This window comes from Accipiter gentilis, chromosome 12 (assembly GCF_929443795.1).
Source record: "Accipiter gentilis chromosome 12, bAccGen1.1, whole genome shotgun sequence".
NCBI classification, from domain to species: Eukaryota; Metazoa; Chordata; class Aves; order Accipitriformes; family Accipitridae; genus Astur; species Astur gentilis.
This window is the reverse complement of record NC_064891.1, coordinates 2,257,339-2,279,326: the sequence shown is the minus strand read 5'-3', so window position 1 is coordinate 2,279,326 and position 21,988 is coordinate 2,257,339. Positions and strand designations below refer to the sequence as shown.

The 21,988-nt window shown below is 50.8% G+C and overlaps 4 protein-coding genes and 1 non-coding gene across 8 annotated transcripts in view; 3 read left to right on the top strand and 2 right to left on the bottom strand.

Moving 5' to 3' along the window:
• PRAG1 (PEAK1 related, kinase-activating pseudokinase 1) overlaps positions 1-3,732 on the top strand; it is a 30,635-nt gene extending 26,903 nt beyond the window's left edge. For 3 of the 4 annotated variants that reach the window (XM_049814535.1, XM_049814536.1, XM_049814537.1), the window contains exon 6: positions 557-1,875. In XM_049814535.1, the coding sequence (XP_049670492.1) occupies positions 557-1,594 (1,038 nt within the window). In that variant the 3' untranslated portion in view covers positions 1,595-1,875. Of the gene's footprint in view, positions 1-556; positions 1,876-3,324 lie in introns of those variants that run through there. The other variant, XR_007507737.1, reaches the window with a different exon arrangement.
• A 128-nt stretch (positions 3,733-3,860) lies between these two features.
• MBOAT4 (membrane bound O-acyltransferase domain containing 4) lies at positions 3,861-6,097 on the bottom strand. Its single transcript, XM_049815553.1, is given in 5 exon segments — positions 3,861-4,970; positions 4,972-5,227; positions 5,229-5,415; positions 5,537-5,649; positions 5,928-6,097. Coding segments are annotated over 5 exon segments (939 nt in total). The 3' UTR covers positions 3,861-4,757.
• A 6,208-nt stretch (positions 6,098-12,305) lies between these two features.
• Positions 12,306-13,309, bottom strand: LOC126044656 (ribonuclease CL2-like). The gene is made up of 2 exons (XM_049814649.1): positions 13,264-13,309; positions 12,306-12,840 (listed from the first exon to the last, which is right to left on the bottom strand). Exon 2 carries the CDS (start codon positions 12,832-12,834, stop codon positions 12,403-12,405), a length of 432 nt encoding a protein of 143 aa, XP_049670606.1. The 5' UTR covers positions 12,835-12,840; positions 13,264-13,309; the 3' UTR covers positions 12,306-12,402.
• A 2,497-nt stretch (positions 13,310-15,806) lies between these two features.
• On the top strand, positions 15,807-20,046 carry RPS3A (ribosomal protein S3A). The gene is made up of 6 exons (XM_049814633.1): positions 15,807-15,953; positions 16,798-16,901; positions 18,061-18,248; positions 18,423-18,631; positions 19,178-19,287; positions 19,884-20,046. Exons 1-6 carry the CDS (start codon positions 15,892-15,894, stop codon positions 20,003-20,005), a joined length of 795 nt encoding a protein of 264 aa, XP_049670590.1. The 5' UTR covers positions 15,807-15,891; the 3' UTR covers positions 20,006-20,046.
• LOC126045052 (small nucleolar RNA SNORD73) lies at positions 19,548-19,617 on the top strand. Its single transcript, XR_007507896.1, has one exon. It is a non-coding gene; the product is annotated as a small nucleolar RNA SNORD73 (small nucleolar RNA).
• Positions 20,047-21,988: the final 1,942 nt, after the last annotated feature.

Sequence of the window (21,988 nt, the reverse complement as noted above, 5' to 3'; positions counted from 1 at the left end):
AGGTGGGAAGAAAGTTCTGGAGGTCTCTGTCCACCCCTCACTCTAAACAGGACCACCCTTGCAGCTGTGTCATGTCGTGTGGGGCCTCATCTAGGCGAGTGTTAACCATCTCCAGAGATGGAGGCAACACATCTTCTGCCACAGGCTTTGCTTTTCCCTCTGCAGAATGTCTCCTGAGTCTCAGGGGGGAATCTTGATGGCATCTGTGATGTGAAAGTTATGTTGCTTCTGTGGCAATGAAACAAAATCTCAAGAAGTTACTCATGGGAGGACTACCTTCCTCCTTTCCTGCAAATACTGGGCATTGCCTGGCAAAAGAAGCATGCCCAGAAATGCAACCCAGACATCTGGTTGCTAAAGTTGGGGTGTTGCAGGACAAGAAAGATCCTCAAGCCAGGAGATAGTTTAAAGTACTAAAAGGACCAATGTGCACCCTACTTCTGGTGATGTCTTCCTTAGCATCTGCAAATCTCAGCTTAGGAACCCACCTCTGAACTTCTGGTGTCTGCCTTGCCTCTGTCACTGACAAGACTTTTCTTCTGGTCTCTCCTCACAGATTTGTAAAACCCAGGAGTCCAAGGTGGCTGCTTCATACTGCAGCCCTGCGGTGCCAGTCCACTTCAACATCCAGCAGGACTGTGGGCATTTTGTGGCCTCTGTCCCCTCCAGCATGCTGCTGGCCTCAGATGTGGGGAAAAGCATGCCTGGGGATGGCCTCCATCCCTCCCGCACTGCCAGTGAGCATGACTGTGTGGTGGTCATTACCCGGGAGGTGCCAAGCCAGACCACTGCTGACTTTGTGAGGGACTCGGTGATGTTGCACCAAGCCAAGCCTGAGCTGTACGAACGTCGTGTTTGCTTCTTGCTCCTCCAGCTCTGCAATGGCCTGGAGCATCTCAAAGAGCACGGCATCATCCATCGTGACCTGTGCCTGGAGAACCTCCTGCTTGTCCCCTGCAAGCCGCCCATGAGCTGTGTAAAAGCCAAAGATGACAAACACTTACCCCGCCTCATCATCAGCAATTTTTTGAAAGCCAAACAGAAGCCAGGAAGCGGAGACTCCAAACTGAAGAAGAGTCAGGCCCGGCTGGCCCCGGAGATTGTGTCAGCTTCTCAGTACAAGAAGTTTGATGAGTTTCAGACTGGTATTCTCATCTACGAGCTGCTGCATCAGCCCAACCCCTTTGAGGAGAAGGTGCACCTCAGGGAGCAGGAGTACAGCCCTGAGGACCTCCCTGCTCTGCCCTGCCTGTCCATCTACTCCCGCGGGCTCCAGCAGCTGGCCCACCTGCTACTGGAAGCGGATCCCATCAAGCGTGTGCGCATCACCGAGGCCAAGCGGATGCTGCAGTGTCTGCTTTGGGGGCCCCGGAAAGACCTCACTGAGCAGCCCCTCAGCCATGAGGAAGCCCTCTGCCAGGTGCTTCAGAATTGGGTGGACATGAAGCGTGCCCTGCTCATGATGAAGTTTGCAGAGAGGGCTGTGGACATGGAGCGGAGCATTGAACTGGAAGACTGGCTGTGCTGCCAGTACTTAGCATCTGCTGAGCCGGCCTCCCTTTCACACACATTAAAACTGCTGCAGCTGCTCTGACCTTGGATGTGTCTTGGAGGCAGCGGAGGGCTCCTGGTTGCCTTGCAGCTAAAGGTACACAGCCCCTTTATAGGCGAGAGGCTTGAATCTCAGCTGTGAATGCACATTCAGCCCCTGCCCTGCACTCCCATCAGAGTGCACAAGACATGTTTAGTTACCCTCAGCACTGTTAATTTGCGAGCAGGCAAAACTGGGAACCTACCCCTATGTTGGGGGATTTTTTTTTTTGGTATGGTAAGTCTGTGGACTAATAAACTCCTGCCTGCGTGTGTGCATGTTTCTAATGAACTAAATGTACTTGAGTTGATTTCTGCGCCTGTGGGACAGTCCTTTGATCCCCACCCCTGCTAAAGCATCAGAACCTTTTTGCCCAGGAACACCACCACTCTCCAGAATGAGCAGCAGGGATGAACGGTTGGCTGCTTCTCCTGGGGAGCAAGAGCAATTCATGTAATGCTCCTTTGCAAGGGAGAACCAGGAGGGGCTTTCAAATTCACATCTTTTGTGGGTTTTGGCAGGCATTTTGCTTCTCACTTTAAAAACAAAAATTACTGCTTGTTTCTGTGTATCAGTTGTACTTTCCACTGTGGGCAATTCAATATCAGCTGCCTGTTAGATTCATTAGATACTAATACAGCATGGCTTTCCCATCTAGTGGTGCAGCTGTGCGGGCTGCTGATTGTGAAAGGGTGAGAGAGCCCAGGATGGGTTTGTTCATGAGGATGATGCTGCATGCTGGGAATTACCCCTTGTAAAGTTAATGAAATGGAAAATCCCCAATTTGCCTCCAAGGCCTTGGGGAGGGAAGTCAGGGCCAGGTTGCTTTGCTTTCCCCATCCGTCCAGCTCCCTCTCTTCACCTGGTAATTCACCTGTCCCTTGTGTCTAGCATTTATTTAACCCCTTCATTGAGAGATGAGCTGGCATGTGAAAGGCCAGGGCTACTGGCCTGTGGTCTGGGAGGGTCTTATTGCTGCTGTTATTTGAATTAGAAATGCATAGGGGTGGGTGTACTGCAAACATGCTCCTCCAAGAGATGTGATGCAAGAGCAGCACAGTGGAAGAGGGAGAAGCTGGCCTGGCTCCCTCCAGTCCCTTTCCCTCCATCCAGACATATAGCAGCCACTCAGCTTGGTAGAGAGGCCATGCTGCTGCTTAGAAAAACTGATTTTCCAAAAGGCTGTAGGCTGCTTTTATTCTTCCACCCCCAACACAAGGCAGAGATGAGCTGCCCTGCTCCTGGAACCAGTTCTGCAGCCCTTGGAGAAGCAGTAGGTTTGGGACATGTGGAGAGAGCCCAGCATCAGCTTAGCTGAGACAGGATGTCACTAGCTGAGCTAACCCTCTCCCAGCTCAAAATGGGGAGAAATTCATGAGTGCTTTCCTCCAGCCTTGACTCATCTCCAGATCCAGCCTGTTCTCTTAGGGGAATTTTAATTCCCCAGGTTTTGACACTTCATACACTTTCTGTGAATCTTTTCCAGGCTTCTCACCTGGATTTTTTTTTTTTTTTTTTAATCTGTTTGGCTATGGTTGCTGCTGATGGGAGGGGATGATTCCTTGGCTGGGCACCCACTTGCAATGAATTTCCCCTGATCCCCTTAGGGAGGAGGCTGTGCACGTCCCTGCCTGCTGAAAGAATGTGGGATGGCTCCAACTGTGGCCGTCGGGATTTTTTTATACACTGGCTTTCTTGCGACTGACTCTTGGGTCCACTTCCCTCCAACATAGGTGGCAGGAGCCTTCTGGCTTGGGAACCACTGTCCCATGGACCATCCCGGACACATCACCCTGGAAAGTCTGGTCCTGGCTTGCTGCATGTGGTCTCACATGGGCCAGCAGAGTGATGAAACAGCTGGAGAACCTGCCTGAAGGAGCCCAGCATGTTTTTCAGAGATAAGATGAAGAGATGACTTAGTTTCTAAGCATGGATATAGGGAATAAGTTGGAGGCAGCTCTGCAGGACAGCACTGAAGGAGACAGGGCCTGGCCCTGACAAATGCAAGCTGTGCTGGCAAGGGGGAGATTATATGTGGGGCAAGTGGCTTGCAAGGCTTGGGATGGCTACTCAGTGGGACTCAAGAAGAAGCCAAACATCCAAACAACCCACATAAAACAAGGCTAGATTGATTTTGCATGCTGAGTTTCAGTTTAGTGACAAACACTGATACAGGTATTGACACAGGGCCTGCATGGTGTGGGATGTTAACGTGATCAAAAATTTTTTCCCTTGAGTTTGGGCACTTAAGACTGGTTCTGGTGCTGGTCCTGGTACCCTGCAGCAGCATGCCCAGCAGATCAGAGGCCAACAATAGTCTTGTAGCATTTTCAGCTATATTATTTTGATATTTGGTGCGTGGCTTCTTGCTCTCATATAAACATAAACTTTTAGCTCCATGCTTTCCTGATACCTTCTCCTATGGTAGCTCATGCTTTTTCCCCAGCCTAAACAGGCTTTTGGGTCCTAGGCCAGTGCGTGAACTGGGAGAAGTGCATTAGGATTTCTGCTGTGTATCTTTGTGGGGGAAGTGACACCTAAGCCTCAGTTGAATGCCACATCTGAGTCCGAGGACTTTGCTGGCTTACTCTCCCCTGCCTATGCTGTCCTCAGCACACCATGGGCAGTAGCCCCCCTTTTCCCAGCAGCTTTCTTGCCCCCGTGCCCAGGATCCTCTGCAAGAATGGTGGAGGGGATGGATCATCCCTCTTCCCCGTGTGGCAGGGGACACAGCTGACCCAGGCATGTCACCCACTTGGTGGGGGGCAGGTATTGCAGGAGACGTCTAATTGGGAGCACGGTTTGGGGTCTGCATGCCACAGAAACAGTGCTGAGGAGCAATTGCTGGAGGAGTACCACATAGGAGTACCACCTATGCATCTCAGTAGTACCGCTGGGTGGGGAAAGGGGTGTTTCTTGTCTTGTGCTGCCCCCAGACAGATTGCCAGACCCTTTCCCTGTGCCTAGGCCCCCACTGGTCTGGTGACCTCACCTCCCTGCTTCAGCGCATCCCTCAAAGCTGGGGGATATCTCAGAAGTAAAAGCCAACCTGATTCTCTGGAGATGCTGTTATATGAGATTGCTTGGCCAATAGCACTTCTCACCCTGTGTGCTCACGTGTGCAGGGATGTGCCCCACTGGCCGCACAAGTTCACCCAGGACAGGCTCAGTTCTGCTTCGGCTTCTTGGCAAGCAGCAGCAGCAGCAGCAGCAGCAGCAGCACCAGCATGAGGCCACAGGAGAGGGGAAGGATGCTGTCGCAGGATGTCCAGAGCAGGCAGAGCATGGAGAAGCTCTTGGTCTCCACAGCCACCAGAATGTAGGCAACGATGAGCTGCGTGAACACCCAGGTTGTGCCACAGTAGAGGAGCTTCATACCCTGCCTGGGACATGGCCCAGGCACTGAGGAAGGGATGGCTGCGGTAGTCAGCCTCCACCATGACAGCCCAGCACAGGAAACCAAAGACTTGCCCAGGCCAGAGGCCGCACCACCAGGCAGAGAAGGCAAAGGTGACTAGGAGCAGCTGGGCTGGGCAGCGCTGGAAGACAAGTCTCCTCAAGCAGCAGGATGTGCTCTTGTTCCAGGTTCGGGTGAAGACGTCCAGGCGGCGGGTGGTCGTGGACAGAAACGTCTCCCCGGCCCGCCACTGGCCCGAAGCCCGCCACTTTGTGGAGGGCCTCATCCAGCACCCAGTGCAAATAGTAGGCCAGCCGGAGGAGCAGGGCCCGTGCCCAGATGCGGGACAGGCAGCCCAGTCCAGCGCAGCCCTGCCTGCGGCCAGCCCTCCTGCCAGCCCCTGCAGGGCCAGGGTACAGAGGTGGCCCTCAGCGAGCAGGGGAGAGCACCGCAGTACTCGGCCTAGGCCTGAAACCTGGTGAAGGAGCAGAGGGGACCTCCGAGGAGGGCTGGGAAAACGAGCAGATAGCTGCAGAGGGGCAGCTCACATTTCAAAAGCCCTTGGCCCAGCTGGAGCGGCATGAGCCCTTCGTGGATGTCCAGGGCCAGAGATGTAGCTTTCTGGGTGAACAGCATGATGGCAGAGAGGGCAACAGCTGGCCTGGAAGGAGAGGGCGCCCAAGAGCTGCTAGGAGTCCCTCCTCGAAGGGAGCATTTGAGGCACACTCACGCGGGATGTGCTGTCCCACGTCCCCAGAGCACTGCCGTGCCCGCAGAGTCGCCCACGCACGGGGATGCGGCCGGAGCCAGCAGGGAGACTGACGGCTGTGGAACAGCAAGCCAGTGTGGCCCGGGGGCCCTCCGCCCTCACAAAATGACCAGGAGGGCCCCCAGCCCACCGAGGGGAGGAGCGGAAAGGAGGCAGAGCTGGGGGGTTACCTGGCACCCTGTGGGTCCAGCTCCCAGCTGCTCAGAACCAGGTGGCAGAGTGTCTGCCAGGACATCTGGAGGGTGAAGACCCAGGTGTGGGCATGAGCTGGGCTGACGGAGAGGAGGACAAGCATGGAGACAGTGGCAGGGATGTGGAGCAACACAGCGTAGCTGCCCATGGCTGTGCCGGCAAGGAGATATCCTCCAGTGAGGAGGAATATGTACCTAGAAGAGACCGGATGCCCTTTGGCTGCCTTTTGGGGAAAACGGGGCTTGAAACTCCCACCAGGGTGTTGATAGTGTGGGTTAGTCTGGGTCCTGCAGCCTCCACAGTCTGCCTCTTGGCTTCTCATGGGGCTGAGGGATCACCAGGGCCACTGCGGCAGCAAGCAGGAATGGGGGCAGACTGGAGCAGATATTGCTGGCCCTGCCTGGCCCCCATCCTAGCCACACCAGAGACAGTCCCCATTCCCTGCCCTGTTCCCCTTGCCCATGTGTTTATCCTGGTACACCCCTAAACCTAACTCTTGCAACACTGGAGTGTCTGGCCTGGCTGTTTTGTCCTCAACAACCTTGATCTGCACCCACTGCAGAGAGGGGGGACTGGGAACAACTCACATCCAAGCCATACAAATGTCCCTACCCAAGTCAGTGGGGACTTACTACCATGTGTCCTGCTGCACCTCTGACCAGAAGAGTCCCCAGAAAGCATCCACAGGCATGACTTGCCTTCTGCACAGCAGCAGGGGTGACAACCACATACTAGGCAACCAGAAAGGTACCCTGAAGCACAGAGGTGATGGAAGAGAGCAGCAAAGGGGAAAGCTGCCAGTCAGTATAGGGCCGCAGGGAGGACAAGCAGGTCTGCTCAGCACATCAAGCACGTTGCTTCTTCAACTGCCTGTGATGCCTGGAGAATGGACTGAGCCAAGGGCTGCTCTGGCTCCTCTTTATACGTGGCAGGACCTCAAAGAAACAGAGCAGAGCCAAGGAAACAGAGGTATCTGCAGGAAGAACATGTTTGTTGCATTCGTCAGTGCTGACTCCTCCAAGCACCTCTGACCCAAGGTTTCTGCGTAGGTGGAAAAACTTGGGGTTGGTTATTTGCTCTGCCAGACGCCTGGGCCATTACCACATATTTTGAAGACAGTGAGAGTGAGCTGCCAAGGTAAGCGCTTCTTGGACCTGCCACGTGTGCCATGCTGGGATGCCCCTCAGAGTAAAATCCCCAGGTGCTCCCAGAGGCTTGGTTCTTCCTCTTCTCTTCCTCTCAGCTCAGTCCTTCACAGAAAGCTATGCCTTTTTTCTAACTCTGGCCTCACTTGTTATGGGGTAGTGGTGGGGACGTCCCAGTATTTAAACCCTAGTCACAAAAAGAAGAGGATGGGTTCTGCCACTTCTCAGTGATGAGGGAGGGTGAGGCCCTCAGCCTCACCACTCAGACCAAGCTACGGGGTCTTTTAATTTACCAGAGATAAAGGAAAAGCTCTGTTCTCTCCAAACAATCTTTTCTCAAGTAAATAATAAATTAAAAAAAAAAATATGGACTCACAGAGATACTTGTGATGATAGAAATTAGTCATTGCGGTTAAACTGTTTAAAGTGTGCATTCATTCAAAAATGTGCCATATAAGAAAGCAAAAGGTCTTCTTTGGGGCCAGGCTTGAAAGGTGATTTGAAGAGTGATCTCTAGGGTGATGTGAAGCCAGTTGCTATTGCTCTCACAATGCCACAGCAGTATTTCATGCTAAACAGACAAAAAGCCCAAGAAAATCAGTCTACAGGACTTGACTCTTCTTCATGAGATACAGCCAAGAAAAAACAGATAAATTCAAATGGAAAGCTCATGAATTATTTTTTTTTAAACTCAGTTGATATCTGCTTTATTTTAGGCATATGAACAGTGTGAATACAAAGAGGAATACCCTGGAATTTCCTTCTGGAAGAAAAAAAATGACAAATTGGAGGGGTAGAAGAAGTAAGGTTTTCCCCTTCCTTTGACAAATGCTTCAAAATATTTAGATAAGACCATTTTTCAATAAAAAGAGCAAAAATGGTGCCTAAAGCTACAGAAAGAACATTGCTCATTAAAAAAAAAGCAATTTTGATTTAAAAAAATATATCAAGTCTGACTTTTATGAATGCATCTACTCTTACTGAGCTTTTTGAGCTATCATCATGTTGGAAAGCTTACCACATTGTTTGGATGAGTTATTTGGTTATAAGAAGACAGGGGACCAAAACCCCATGGAAAAAATTATTAGAGCAAATGCTGCAGAGCAGCCGGCTGTATTTTGCTGTATTTGTGCAGGGTATGTTTTAAGTGCAAGCGATAGCACTGGAGAGAAGCTTTTTCCATGTCAATTTTGGCATGCATGGCATGCAGCAACAGCCTGGTTTCACAGGACTCATTCTGCCAAATCCATGGAGCCCAGTATTGACTTTGCTGAGTAAATATTTTTGAAGGCCTTTGCAGTGCCTGCGTAAGCAATTCCCTGCTATGGTTCTACAAAAATGCCATTGCTTTTCAAGAAGTAGAAATGAATTTCCACAGTAGCACTGGATATGTTAACACAGTGCTTATACCTCTCATTTTGTACCGTCAGATGCTGGGCAGTGGAAGTGTGATCTTAGAGCAAGCACGTGAGCCATAGTGAAGCATGGGAGAGAGCATAATTTGCTTCATTTGCATGCACTAAACAAGCAACAGCCCAGTTCCTGGCTAAGGCATTAATTGTTTGGTAATACAGCAGGTGAGAACAGCAGGATGACCACTGTTAGAGCAAACTCTGGGCATGAAATTCAAGCAGATATAACTCAGATACTAGCTTTAGGCTAGCATCCAAAAGGTTTATAGCTGCTTTCTTGGTGGAATATAGTGCTGTTTTGGGAACGGTTTTTGTTGCCTGTTGTGATGCAGCCTGTACTGATCTGCTGCAGGACACACAGCAAAGTGAAAGATATACATTGAAAGCAAAACAAGTTTTTTTAAAAACAGACTGACACAGTGTGTCTTTTCTCCAGGGAAAAGCATGTAAATGGGAAAGGAGGCCATTAAGTAGGGTTCAGGAGGCCTGAATAGAGCTCCTGTCTCAGACTTTCTCTGTGACCTTAGGAAAGCTGCTTAACTCCCATCCACAAAACAGAGATGATAGTTTCCATCTCCCTGTGGTGTTATAAGGCAGAATCAACCACAAACCTTGGAACTTTACATTTGGCTGCGATAGGCAGGACATGAAAGTACCTAAATGAGAAAGGAATTAAGAAACAAATGCAATGGTTTATTAAAACACAAAAATGCAAAAATCCCTCCTCTATTTTCAGGCACCAGTCCCATGCTGGCTTTTTGCTACTTGTTGCCATTACAGATTTGCTGACCACTGCCTGCAAATGGCCCACTGCTGCTTGTGGCAAAGGCCTCTTTGTCTCCCTGGATAAAGGACCAAATCCCAGTAGTTTAAAGATAGTGTGGAAGTCTCGTATCGCAGCCATGATCCCGCTCACTGAGGTTTGAAGTTGTGCCTGGGGAAGGGGGAGGGAAGGCATTTCCTTAAGTCCTCATGTAATTTTTTATATCTTCTGTGCTTCTTAATACCCAAATCAGTAATTAAAAGTGTATGTTAATTGGCAATAAATTAAATTAAGTGAAATTTCTGCAAGTCACTTTTTTGCCTGCAATACAGCCTTGCAACTCTTGAGCTCAGCCACATCAGTTGAACTCAGTATGGGTGAGGGGCCAGCACTGTGCCCCTCCCTGTGCCAGCAGTGGCAAAAGAGGTGATTTATTTTTCAAGCCAGAATCCAATTAGGAGCGCCTTTTTCTCTTTCGGTGTTGAGACCAAGGCCAGATGGAGACGGATCCTCTTGTACCTCCTAAGTTTTGGGGACATTTAGAACAGGGAATGACATCACTGGAGACCATCCCCTGTGCTGGTTCCCCTCAACCTCACCACAGAGTTCCTGAGAGAAGAGGTGTGCAGCTCCAAGGACCAGGCACAGTAGCCAGTGATGGGGAAAAAGGTCTAGGGCTGCATGCTATTCCCCTTCCATTCCCCTTCACATGATATGCAAGCCCTGTAGAGAGGCAGTTCTTGTCCTGGTGTCTCCTTTTGGAGATGGCAGGAGCGGCTACAGCTGTTCTGATCCTTGTTATGAAGCCAGCAGATCAACTGGTGCTTTGCCTTAGAGATGAAGTACCTGGGTATGATATGCATTGCCACTGGCTGCCAGAAAGAGTGGATGTCCTAACACCCTCAGGATGATCCTGGATCCTTTGTGGCTGAGGGTTTTTTTCCCTTTAGCCTTCACAAACAATAGACACTAACATATACTGAAGAAGCAGAGTCACTTCTTAGGGGAAAACACAGCAGAGGGGTGAACCAACGTGCAATAATGGGATGGGATGTGCCTGAGGGGTGGAGCTGCCCTGCGGGCAAAGGGGAGATGCCAGAACAAACCAGACTTTCCAGCACACTCAGGTAGCCCTAGCATGCAGGGCATCCCAGAACTGTCATTGCTGCTCTGGGACTGCTGCTCAGAGCTGTGTCCCCAAGATGGGTGCCACCTCTCCCATGTTCTTCAGAGCCTGTAGCACAAGGCTCCACAGATAAATCACAGTGGTAATATTTTTCTCTCTCAGTGTCAGTGTGATCTGAGCTGCCAGAGAACAGATGGAGAGGCTGGAGTCCTCCTCCAAGCCTTGAAGAACCAAGGTAGAAAGAAACAGAGCAGAGATCAAATCCTTGTACTTGCAGAGACCCCGGGCATTCCCTCCTGAGAAGGTCCACCCATCCAGCTCCTCCCATGGCCAGGAGGGAGCAGGGTGGAGAAGTGAGTCTGCTGAAAGTTGCCAGGAATGCCCCAAACACCTTCAAAATACCGCAATTCCTCTCCAGCGTACAAAGAGTAGAGCTCTCCTAACTGGGGCAGGGCTGAGAGTTGGAGCTCGCCGTTCCATGGGGGTCCCTCCAAGTGCCTTTCTGATGAATTCCAGAAGAAGGGCCACCTGAGTTGCTCAAGGCACATGAAGGGACATCTTGGACAGGGAGAAATTGAAAAGGATCAGGAAGACCATTTGCTGCCCTTCATTTCCTCCTCAGCTACAATTTCTGAGTGCATTTGGGCAGCCTTTTTACAACAGCACAGCACCTGGATGTCAGCATTTCCATCGGAGTCCTCAGGCCTCCCTCAGTAATAGGACCAGAGCAAAGAGGACCCCCAGCCTGCTGGGGTGCACTAGGCAGTATTGCCAGCAGGTGGAGGGAGGTGAGCCTGCTCCTCTGCTCAGCATTACTGACACGCATCTGGAATGCTGGATGGAGTGATGGACTCCCCACTACAAGAGAGACATGAACATACTGGAGAGAGTCCAGCAAAGGGCTGAGGATGATGAAGGGACTGGAGCAACTCTGGTAAGAGGAAAGGCTGAGAGAGCTGGGACTGTTCAGCCTGGAGAAGAGAAGGCTGAGGCAGGAAGAGCTTATCAGAGTACTGATAAGTACTGATGGGGAGGAATGAAGACAAGGGAGCCATGCTGTTCTTAGTGGTGCCCCGTGACAGGACAAGAGGTGATGAACACAAGCTGAAGCACGTGAAAACCCATCCAAACCCAAGAAAATACTTGTTTCTGTATGCGTGTGCATGTAGTGTGTATATGCTTGCATATTGTGTGTGTTTGTGCTGTGTATGCATGTTGTTTGTAGGAGTGTGTGTGTATGTTTTTTGTTGTGAGTGCGGTGTGTGGTTGTGCGCACGCTGCATGCTTTGTGCCTGTTATGTTTGCATGTGTGCATATGTTGTGGTTTTGTGTGTGTTCAGTGTGTGTGGGGTGGTGGTTCAGGGCTGTGTGTGGCCCCAGCCAGTGCTTGGCTCCATGGGGGTGCCAACGGGGCCCAAGATCAGACTTAGCCCCAGAAAGGCCCCAGATGGGGCCAGAGGCATGTGGGAGAGAGGACTGTGGGGCATGTGAGGGTTTACGGGACAGGCATGGGGGAAGTTGGGGGTTATGAGGCACATGGGAGGTTGGGAGACCCTGCAGGAGCTATGGGGCATCCAGGAAAGCAACGCGACACCCAAAGGGTCAGGATACCAGGGGAGAGAGTTGGGCGCACATCCAGGGGATCAGGGGGACCCTGGGGGGGTTATGGGGCACCCAGGGGAGTTGTGGAGCGCCCAGGAAAGGGGACTCTATGGGGCACAGGAGAGGTCAGAGTCACTCTAGGGTGCTATGGGACACCCAGGAGGTTGGGAAACCCCAGGGGTTTATGAAGCATATGGGGGGCCAGGTCCACCTTGGACAGGGCTGGGGGCACCCAAGGGGGCTCAGGGGCACCCAGAGAGGGGTAGGATCACAGGGTCCCCCCCAGAAGCTGATGTCAGAGCCCAGGCCTGTGGCACCTCCTTTATTGCAGGCCCTAATGGAGCCCCCACTGGGAGGGAGAACCCACATCCCCACATACAGCCTCCCCCCCAGCCATGTCAACCCTCACTGGGGGGGTGCGTGGGTGCCAGCGAGGTGCACAGGCAGCCCGTTAAGGCAGGCGATGCGCACGTGGTGCTGGAGCTGCCGAGCCCGGTAGGTGCAAGGAGGCCGGGTGTCCCCCCCCCGCAGGCGGCAGGCTGTGAGGCCCATGGGTGTCGGGGTACTGTGGATCCCCATTGCGTCAGGCGTCTGGGTGCAGGCAGCCAGCAGCTCCTCGGCTGGTGCGTGCACAAAGGTGTTGGAGGGCTTGCAGGGCCGCCCCGGGGCCGTCACCTGCCGGCGTGCCAGCATGGTCTCGCAGTAGCGGTGCGCCGCGAGCACGGATGTCCGGGGGTGGTCCACATGCTGCCGCAGGAACTTCTCATAGCGGGTCTCGCCCACCACCCCTGCCAGCACTGCCAGCACCAGGGCCGTGCAGAGGGCCCAGCCTGCCATGGGCACCTGTGGAAAGTGGGAGTCAGGGCCATCTGGACTTCTGGGCCCCCAACTGGAAACCCCACCCTGGACGCTCAATTCCCCTACATATTCCCCTGCCCAGACACCTGCGTCCCTTACAGATCCCCTCTAAATGCATGAGGGGATCCCCCTCCCCAGACACCTGGGCCATCTGTGGATCCCACCTGGATGCCTGGGTCCCCCCCAGAACACCCCATGGACACTGGGGTCCCCTACAGTTCTGCACTCCCCAGAAGCCTGGGTCCCCTATGGAACACCCACCCTGGACCCCTAGGTCCCCTATAGATCCACCCCCTGCCCCAACACCTGCATCCCCTACATATCCTCCCTTCCCCACTGGATGCTTGGTTTCCTCACAGTCCCCCTCCTGCAGACACTCTGGTCCCCTGATGCATCCCTCACCCGCACCTCTGTGTGTGTGCCTCAGTTTCCCTTATGGCCTCGGGCTGTCCAGGATCCCTCCCAATCCTCCGTGCCTCTTTTATGCTGGCCCCAGCTGGGCCCAATGGGCAAGGATCCAGGAGGAGGGGCAGGGCAAAAAGCAAAGTCCAGCGGATGGCTGGGGGGGGGAGGGAGCCAGGTGTCCAGGAAGCCCCACTCCCCCTCATGGCCCTCCCAAGGCCATTAGGTAGTCATTAACGAACCACATGACTGGCTGCGAATGTCCCCTTGGGTGCCCCCTCCCCGTGTTGCCTTGGCCCATGCATTCTGGCCTTGGGCCACATGTCCCATGGTGGGCAGGATGCCTAGGTCCCCTTGGGTGGCAGGCCAAGATGTCTTCTAGTTCCCTGGTGGAGGGACAGGATGTCAGCATCACCTCTGGGGCAGCTGACAGTTGCTCCTGCCCCTCTTGGATGATGTGGTATGTCTGCAGCTGCCCTGCATTGTTTCAGGAGCTATGTGTCCCTTTCCCCTGTACACCCTTGCAGGCAAGTTCGTACCCCTGGGAAGCGCCAGGATGCATTTTGCCCCACTGTTACCTCACATGCTCCCGGCTGCTCCGCTGAGGCAGAGACAAGCAAAGAGCCAGGAGCCAGCCTGAGCCCATCAGAAATGCACCCCTTTCCCTTGACCATCAGGGAGAACCTGATGGAGACCCAAGGAGAGCGTGTACCCCCTGGAGGGAGAGGCATACAGTGCCCAGGAGAGGCTGTCACCACCGGGTGCAAGTGGTCTCCATCCTCCTCTTCAAAGACATGATAGACACTGTGATGGGAAGTGGCAAATGGAGGATGAGGAAGAAAGCGGACAGGAGCCCTCAGCTGTCCTTCTTCTGCAGGAGCAACGAAGTTTGACCCCACCCGTGATTCAAGGCAGACAGTGACACCGGATGCCAACACTTCACAAATGGGCCTCAGCACTACGGCTAAGGGCTGCTGAGAGATGCACTCTTTGAGTGTGTGTCACTGTCAGACCTGACCTACTTGTCCCCAAGGACAGCACAGAGCCATTCCCCTGTCTGCCCCAGGCCCACCATGTCCTTCAGCCTGGGGTAGGCTCGGTCCTGGGCACCACCTTCCCGAAAAGAGCTGGAAAAGGTCTAAGCTTGGCCACGATGTAGGTGGAGAGTGCCCTGCCCTGGGCTGTGGTGTCATCTCTACAGCTCTGTGAGCCTCTCAAGAAATCCTCCTAAAGTCACACAGCCCTTGCAGTGGGAACAGAGCAGCCACCTGGCCAAACCCTCGAAGACATGGAAGATCACCACAGCGCCCTTGCTGACTCTCTGAGGCTGACAAGTACCTGCTCCTGCTGGGCATGGAAGCAGGATGGGGGCTCTCATCACCACCTCCCGGACACACTCTGCCTTCCACTGACCTGGTGTGGGTGGGAAGGGGATGGCGTCCCCAGGAGGAAGAACAAGCCTGGATGCCTGGCAAGGGTCTGCCTCAGCCCTGTGTCTGTGCTGTCTCTAGCTGGCACAGTACAGGTACCCGTGCTAGAGCCTACCCTACCTGGAGGACCCTCAGGCATCCTTGCCAGAGGTTGCTGTGAGGTTCATCACTGAGCCATAACCTCTGGTCCCCTCTTGTCCCACGGGAGTCCCGACTGCCAGGTGCTGGCCTGGGCACCGCATCTCCCTCTCCCATCCCTGCCCACGCAGGTGGGCTGATGGGAGCATCCTCCTGCGCCACGCTCTCCCCTCGGCCGCTGTCCTGCGTGGCCCCGGATGGTCAGGCCATCATGGGGTGACGGGCTGCGTGTACCTAGGGCACGAGGCGTCAGAGTGAGCGAGGAGGTGATGACCGCCTGCGTGGGTTAGCGAGGGCGGCGTGCCCTGCCCCAGGCAAGGTGGGCTCTGCACCCCTGCGCAGAGGGGAGAGCACGAATCAGTTGAAGCACCCGAGGCGGCCCAGACCAGCAGCTTCTAGTTGTCCCCGCAGTGCCCCTGCTTCCCCATAGCGTGGGAAGGGCTGGGTGGGCTGGCGCTGTCTGGTGAGGATGCCCCAGGGCCTCCGCAGACACAGGGGTTTGATCTCCACTCTCTTTCTTTCCATCTCAGCCCTTCAGCCCTCGGAGAATGGCCACCATCCCTTGGTCCCTGCCCTGGCAACACAGACCATCGTCCTGGAGCACCCCAAAAGCCACGAGGAGGGGCCCGGGACACCGACGAGAGGCACAGAAAGGCCAGAAGTGATGTGCTGGAAAGCGTGCCAAGGCTGCCTCAGCACGGAGGCCTCAGGGTGCACCGAAAGATCCCCAAAAGTCCAAACCCAAAAATTCCTTGGGGAAGGGGACGGGACCGAACAGCGCCGGCGGGCTCTGAGGGGCCACGAAAGGCGCAGAAAGGCCAACGTGCCACATCCCGCGACCGACCAGTAGCGCCCCCAGCCTCACCCCCCCCCCTTCCCCCCGCGCCGTTGGTTCCGTCCCGCTGTGGTACGTCCCAGGGGGCGGGCCGCCCGCCCCCTCCCGGCGAGATGTGGCTCAGCTCTCGCGAGAGCGCTGCCCTCTGCCCGCAGTTCTCGCGCGAGCTCCGCTCTCGTATAATCTCGCGCGAGGGGGCGCTTGCGGCCTTTTCGTCGGCAGGTCGGGACCATGGCGGTCGGCAAGAACAAGCGCCTCACCAAGGGCGGCAAGAAAGGCGCCAAGAAGAAAGTGTAAGGGCGGCCGGGAGAGGAGGAGACGGGGCCCGGGGGCGCCGGGGCGGCAGGATGCCGTGGATGGGGGGCGGATGGCGGCGGACGGCGAGCGGGCCGCTGCTGTCATGGCGGCGGCCGGGCGCGGGCTTCGCCTGGGTGCGGGCCGAGCTGCGTGGCGGCGGGGGGACGGGACGGGGCGGGACGACTGCCGCTGTGAGAGCGCGGGTCCCGGCCCGGCCGGGCTTCCTGCAGCCCCGCCGTGTGCTCGCTGCCCCGGCGCCGGGAAGGGCCTCGATGTGGGGAGCGCTCCGCGGCCGTGGGGCGTGTGGGAGGGCAAGGCCAGACCCGACCCCGGCCCCAGCTCCCGCCTTGGCTGTAATCCTGCGGCCGCAGGCCTGGCGTAGTTTCTTCGCTGTAGAAGCGGGGGTTCTGGGGCGGCGTCGGTGCAGGCTTCGTTGTGTCTGGTGTGTTTTAGCTGCAGAAGTCAAGAAATGAAGGGGGGGCCGGGGGTGTCTTCGTGGGGAAGCTGGTTAAAGTGCACCGCTTGTGTCGCTCTTGAGCGGTAGCCGGAATTGTAGCGCTGTATGGTTTTTTTTTCATCGTCTTAGGTTTATGATGTTTCTGCAGTTGATTTCTGTCTTTCTGAAGTAAATTGAAATGAATGCTTGCCTCACTGGAGTGGGTAATGCTGACCGTCTGCATTCACATACTTGCCAACCTGTCCACGTTAAACTTGAAAGCCCCAAATTCTGACATTTGCATTTCCATTTTGCAAAGCGTGTGGAGAGGAAGGTCTTACTTCAGCCCGATTTAATCTGAGAAAATCAGTAAAAGAAATCTTTTCTGCTTTATTTAAATTAAGGGTTGATCCTTTCTCCAAAAAGGACTGGTATGACGTCAAAGCACCAGCAATGTTTAATATCCGAAACATCGGGAAGACACTTGTCACCAGGACTCAAGGAACTAGTGAGTAGTGGGGTTTTATGCAGCAGAGGGAGATGTATTTGTTCCATGTGCTAGCTCCAAATGAGACTCGATTAAAGAACTGCTGACAAATAGTTTTTGCTCATAATACTATGAACCTGGCAGTTTAAAAAAAAAAAAAGTGCCTCTAACTTAATTGCTTGTTTCGAGTGAGTGTTCTTAAGTTGACAGAGTTGTTTAAATAAATGAGCTTAGTTGTAGGGAGGTTAATGTGGTGTGGTCCTTGTTTGTACGAGAGTACCAAACCATGGATATGATATGACAGGACATACCTGAAGCTTCTTATGACCTGCTCTTGTAACCTGATGAGTTTGAGGAAAGTTAAGAATTAAGGATTCGTTCTGATTATCACAGGGACATGTGGTGACAGTGCGACAGGAGACCTTGGTCATGATAGGATCATAAAGAGCATTGTGTTAGAAGAGACTGAAATTTGAAGCTTTTAGGTAAAGAGATCTCTGTTGATAGCTAGGATTGCTAACTTAATGGGAGCACATGTAGATGTAACACAGAACGGTAAAGGTTTTTTGTATGGTCTGGCGCACCTTAGGAAAAGGAAGCCTTTTGGAAGGTTAGCTGTGTAGAATGGCTAAATAGAATGGTATTATACTATTCCAGTTGCACTTAAAAGTTACAAAGATGGTCATTATTTTGAACTGTATACGTGTGAAACAAGTAAAATAAGGTCACTGTAAACCAGGCATGAGTAAGCTGTGTTAAAATGGTTAATTGTTAGAGGTAGAGCTGTAAAATGACTGTACTTAGGTGTTTGTTGCTGCTTTATCTCTGCTGAGCACATGTGGATTTTTATGTTTTCATTATTGTTCATTATTTCCAAATACTTTGTAAACCCTTCCACTTAAACCCAAACTGTTACACAGGCTGGAATCTGCAGTATACTGGTATTTATGCTTAGCATCTGATATAATTATCTTAAAAAGATCGCTCACGAAGTTAACAAAATATGTTATTTGATTCTCTAAGTTGATTTGATCTTGTTCAAGATACATATAGACTTCAGAGCTGTGAAGCTAGTGGCATCACCTGCTATTAGAAAACATCAAATGGAAGTTCAGTATCTGATTTGAATAATAGTTTTCTAATGTTAATAAAAAGTGTTTTGTTTTGTTTCATATTACAGAAATTGCCTCTGATGGACTGAAGGGTCGTGTATTTGAAGTGAGTCTGGCTGATCTGCAGAATGATGAGGTTGCCTTCCGTAAATTTAAACTGATAACTGAGGATGTTCAGGGCAAGAATTGTCTGACCAACTTCCATGGAATGGACCTCACCCGGGATAAAATGTGTTCCATGGTCAAAAAATGGCAGGTATGTAAGGAACAAGGTCTGTGTTGTGGCTAGTGCCTTTAGGAAAGTAGGTAACCACTGATGCATTGTAAAGCTGTGTTTGAAGTGGCATCAGCAGATATAAATGAATGTCAGGTGCATGGTTTTGAGAAACCTGTCCATCACGTTGATGATAAATGACTGTTTCTTTTTTAGACAATGATCGAAGCCCATGTAGATGTCAAAACTACTGATGGCTACCTACTGCGCCTCTTCTGTGTGGGTTTCACAAAGAAGCGTAATAACCAAATCCGCAAGACCTCCTATGCCCAGCATCAGCAGGTTCGACAGATTCGCAAGAAGATGATGGAAATCATGACCCGAGAGGTCCAAACCAATGACCTGAAAGAAGTTGTCAATAAGCTGTAAGCTTTGGCCGCATTTCCTTTTTTCTCTGATACAGTTTAAGTAGTTTGTTGGTCAGTTGTTACTGAGTACTTGGGGAATGCTGGTGCTTCGCATACTGTTTGGCAGAGACCAGGCAAGGTGTGTCTCGTTGAAAAGCTGACATGCCATTTTCTTCAAATACTCTGTTAGTCTTTGCATCATATTTGACTTTCGTAAACCATTATGTTTGCATAAATGTAAAATCAGGCTCTCCAGTTTTTTGATCCATGTTTCTACAGACTAAAAGTGGAATTCTGATCAGTTGGGGCTGTGAATGTTCTGGGTTCTTCTGATAGAAGGAAGTTTTTCAAAGTGTGGTGTTTGCTTCCAAAAGTTTGATTGCAGATTTGCTCTCAAAATGAGCACATTCGTACTATCTATCTATATTTTCCTTCTAACATTGCAAGGAAAATGTCTTCGAATCTAGACATATTTGAAGAAAATTGTCAGAGTGTGAAGGTAGTCTTGATGATGCAAACTCAATTTTTAATGTTCTGCTACTGATGGGCTCTCTGATTTCTCAGGATCCCAGACAGCATTGGCAAAGACATAGAGAAGGCGTGTCAGTCCATTTACCCTCTTCATGATGTCTATGTCCGCAAGGTTAAGATGCTGAAGAAGCCCAAGTTTGAATGTAAGGCAATCACTGCAAATGTTCAGTGTTCTTAGTGGAGGGTGTGGGAAGCTGTTAGTTTAAAATGTGTTTGCTTTTGGATAAAGATGTTAAAACAGCATTGTAAGCTTAAGTAGCTGTAGTAGTAAAATGGCTTGTGCTTCTAGTCTGGCACTTGGCTTTCAGGCTTGAAAGCCAAGCAGTGATCATTCACTTTGGAGCTTTTTTTTTTTAATTCTTGCCTGAAACTGCTGCTGAATGTTCAAAGGCTTTGGCTTGGGAATGAATGATGACAAAATGTTTCGGTCCCAGATGACATGGAATGATTCTATTTTCCCATTTTCTGACATTCCCATAGTAGTAGTAGGTTCTTGACTTTATCTCTCTTTAAAAAAAGTTTTAATTTGCAATTTCATTATGTAGCACTTATTTCACTGCTTGTTTTTGTCTGTCAGTTATTGTGCCAGCATCTCCTTGCATGAGCTTTCTGGAACAGACTTGATCATACCTACATTAAATGTTCTGGTGTTTTAATTTGTATATGATGAGCAATTCAGTAATTGAAAAGTGTTTAAATAGGTGCATCTCTCACTGTTTATAATACATCCTCTTTTTAGTGGGCAAGCTGATGGAACTGCATGGCGAAGGTGGTGGTGCTGGAAAACCTTCTGGGGATGAGGCAGGCACAAAAGTAGAGCGAGCTGATGGATATGAGCCGCCCGTGCAAGAGTCTGTCTGAAACTAAACATTGATGGAAAATAAAAGTTTTAATATACAGAACTAATGTTTGGTTGCCTGTATTGCTACTGGACAATATTGGATATGTGGATGGGTTTTTAATAAGGTAAACCTATTGCCTTGGTCTAAAAAAAAAAAGAAAAACTTGTTTTGGAGATCTGTTTTTCATGATTGGTGTTGTGAGATGGGTGGAAGAAGGTGGATTGTCCTTTTTGAAAGGTGGAAAGTGCAATACCAAGGATTCTGTATGTTGGTTTTTCCCAATAATTTTGGTCCACAGAAAAGAAACCTTGTGGGTGCATGCAGAGCTTATATTGATGAAACGTGCTTTAAAGAGGAGCACTGTACAGGGCAGATGGAGTGCCACACAGGGAAACTTACTGTTACAGAATTTTTTGTGATGGGGAAGTCTTGGGGATTTATCCATACTACTTAACCTGAGAATTACGTATGTGTATGTTTAAGCTTCTTGGTGATAATTTGATATGACCTCTCATGGGACAGAGTTGGTCTCTGATAAGTCAAAAGGTGTTAAAAGATCTTTAAGCTGCAATTTTGATGATGGAAGTAGTGTTAGTTTTGAGCAGTATAGAAATGCAGAATATGCCCAAGAGTAGGGTTGTATGTAGTTTTTTAACCTCTATCAGAACCAAGGGGTAACCGCAATCACAGCTGAAAAACCTGTGGAACTTCAGGGGAAAAAAATTCTATCGTAAAAAGGCAATGGTCTGTGTTCCGAGAATAAAGCACACTTAAGCGATTTGCTGAGTAATTTTAACAGTGCTTTTTCCATTATCCAGTAGCATTGTCGCTTGTTTGGCTTCAGCTGGCTTAAAAATTGAAGAGTGTGTTTTCCCGGCTAAAACAAGGAATATTTTGCACTATTGGCATGTTTTGTTTAGAATTGGGCAACAAACCTAAAGTTTTAGATTGTTTGCAAGTTTGTGATTTAAAGCCTGAGAACAAAATGGTATTGAGCTGCTTGGGGTGGTGGTGGTCGTTCCTGCAGTCAGCTGTGAAATGGCTCAGGACAAGAAATGGAGGAAAGTAAGGAAATCTTACTGTTGCAACAAAGACACTAGGGGAGAAGTAGAGGGATGCTACCCATGAGGGCTGTACTCTGCAGTGTTGGGGATTTTCACCTTTTCCTAGTTGGCAATTCTGGTTTGGAGCAAATAATATGCCAAATGAAAAGAATGTTTTCTCATTTAGAAGACTGCAGGTGATGTGATTCCATGTTGTGATTCCAAGTTACTATTTTAATTGGAGGGGGATGATATTTAGAATAGCCCATGACTTAATATTCAGGTAACCGTCTTTATTGGATTGTAAATACAGGCCTAGTTGTTCTGCTTATTCCAGTTTGTGTAGTGGAACAGTAGTGAGTGCTCAAAGCTGTAATGAGGCTGGAACAGGAGAAAGGACTAGTGCTGCTTTTAATCTTCTGCTTTGCCCTTTTCAGCTGTACTGTTGAGGTAGGTGTCATCCTCCTCCAAGAGTTCCAGTCAGTCTCATTTTTGAAGCCATAAATTGCAACAAATGCCTCTACTTCTCTAACAAAAATGAGAACTTTTCACTGGAGTTGGGAAAAGAAACCATGATTTAGGGTCAGTGTGCTGAGGTTGAAAATTCTTGAACCTACTACAGGAAGTTTCAGTGCAGGTGTGTACATATATGTATATGCACATATTCCAGCCCTGCATTGGAAGAAGATCTGTCAGAGCTTTCTCGTAACGGATGTCTGTTGGCTGCATTTCCTCTGCTTTAGCAACAGTTCCATCAAACAAATCCCGAGGGACTGCAACTAGCCTGTACTCTGTAGATGAGGAGAGTCAGAAATCCTAAGGTGGTGTTTCCGAGCTTGCTTCTGAAAACTTGCATCTTTTATCCTGTTACTTTTCCTTTCAGCTGTACGTCTGAGGAGTGCATGCTGCAAAAAGGCTAGTCCAAGAGGATTTGGGGAAAGAACAAGAGCTTGCTTTTT

What these genes read in the sequence shown, in the direction of transcription:
- RPS3A (XM_049814633.1), top strand. Translation starts at nt 15,892, where the DNA reads ATGGCGGTCGGCAAGAACAAGCGCCTCACCAAGGGCGGCAAGAAAGGC. An exon ending in AAAGGCGCCAAGAAGAAAGT is followed by an intron (nt 15,954 to 16,797) that starts GTAAGGGCGGCC and finishes ATTTAAATTAAG; the next exon opens with GGTTGATCCTTTCTCCAAAA. An exon ending in CCATGGTCAAAAAATGGCAG is followed by an intron (nt 18,249 to 18,422) that starts GTATGTAAGGAA and finishes TTTCTTTTTTAG; the next exon opens with ACAATGATCGAAGCCCATGT.
- LOC126044656 (XM_049814649.1), bottom strand. Translation starts at nt 12,834, where the DNA reads ATGGCAGGCTGGGCCCTCTGCACGGCCCTGGTGCTGGCAGTGCTGGCA.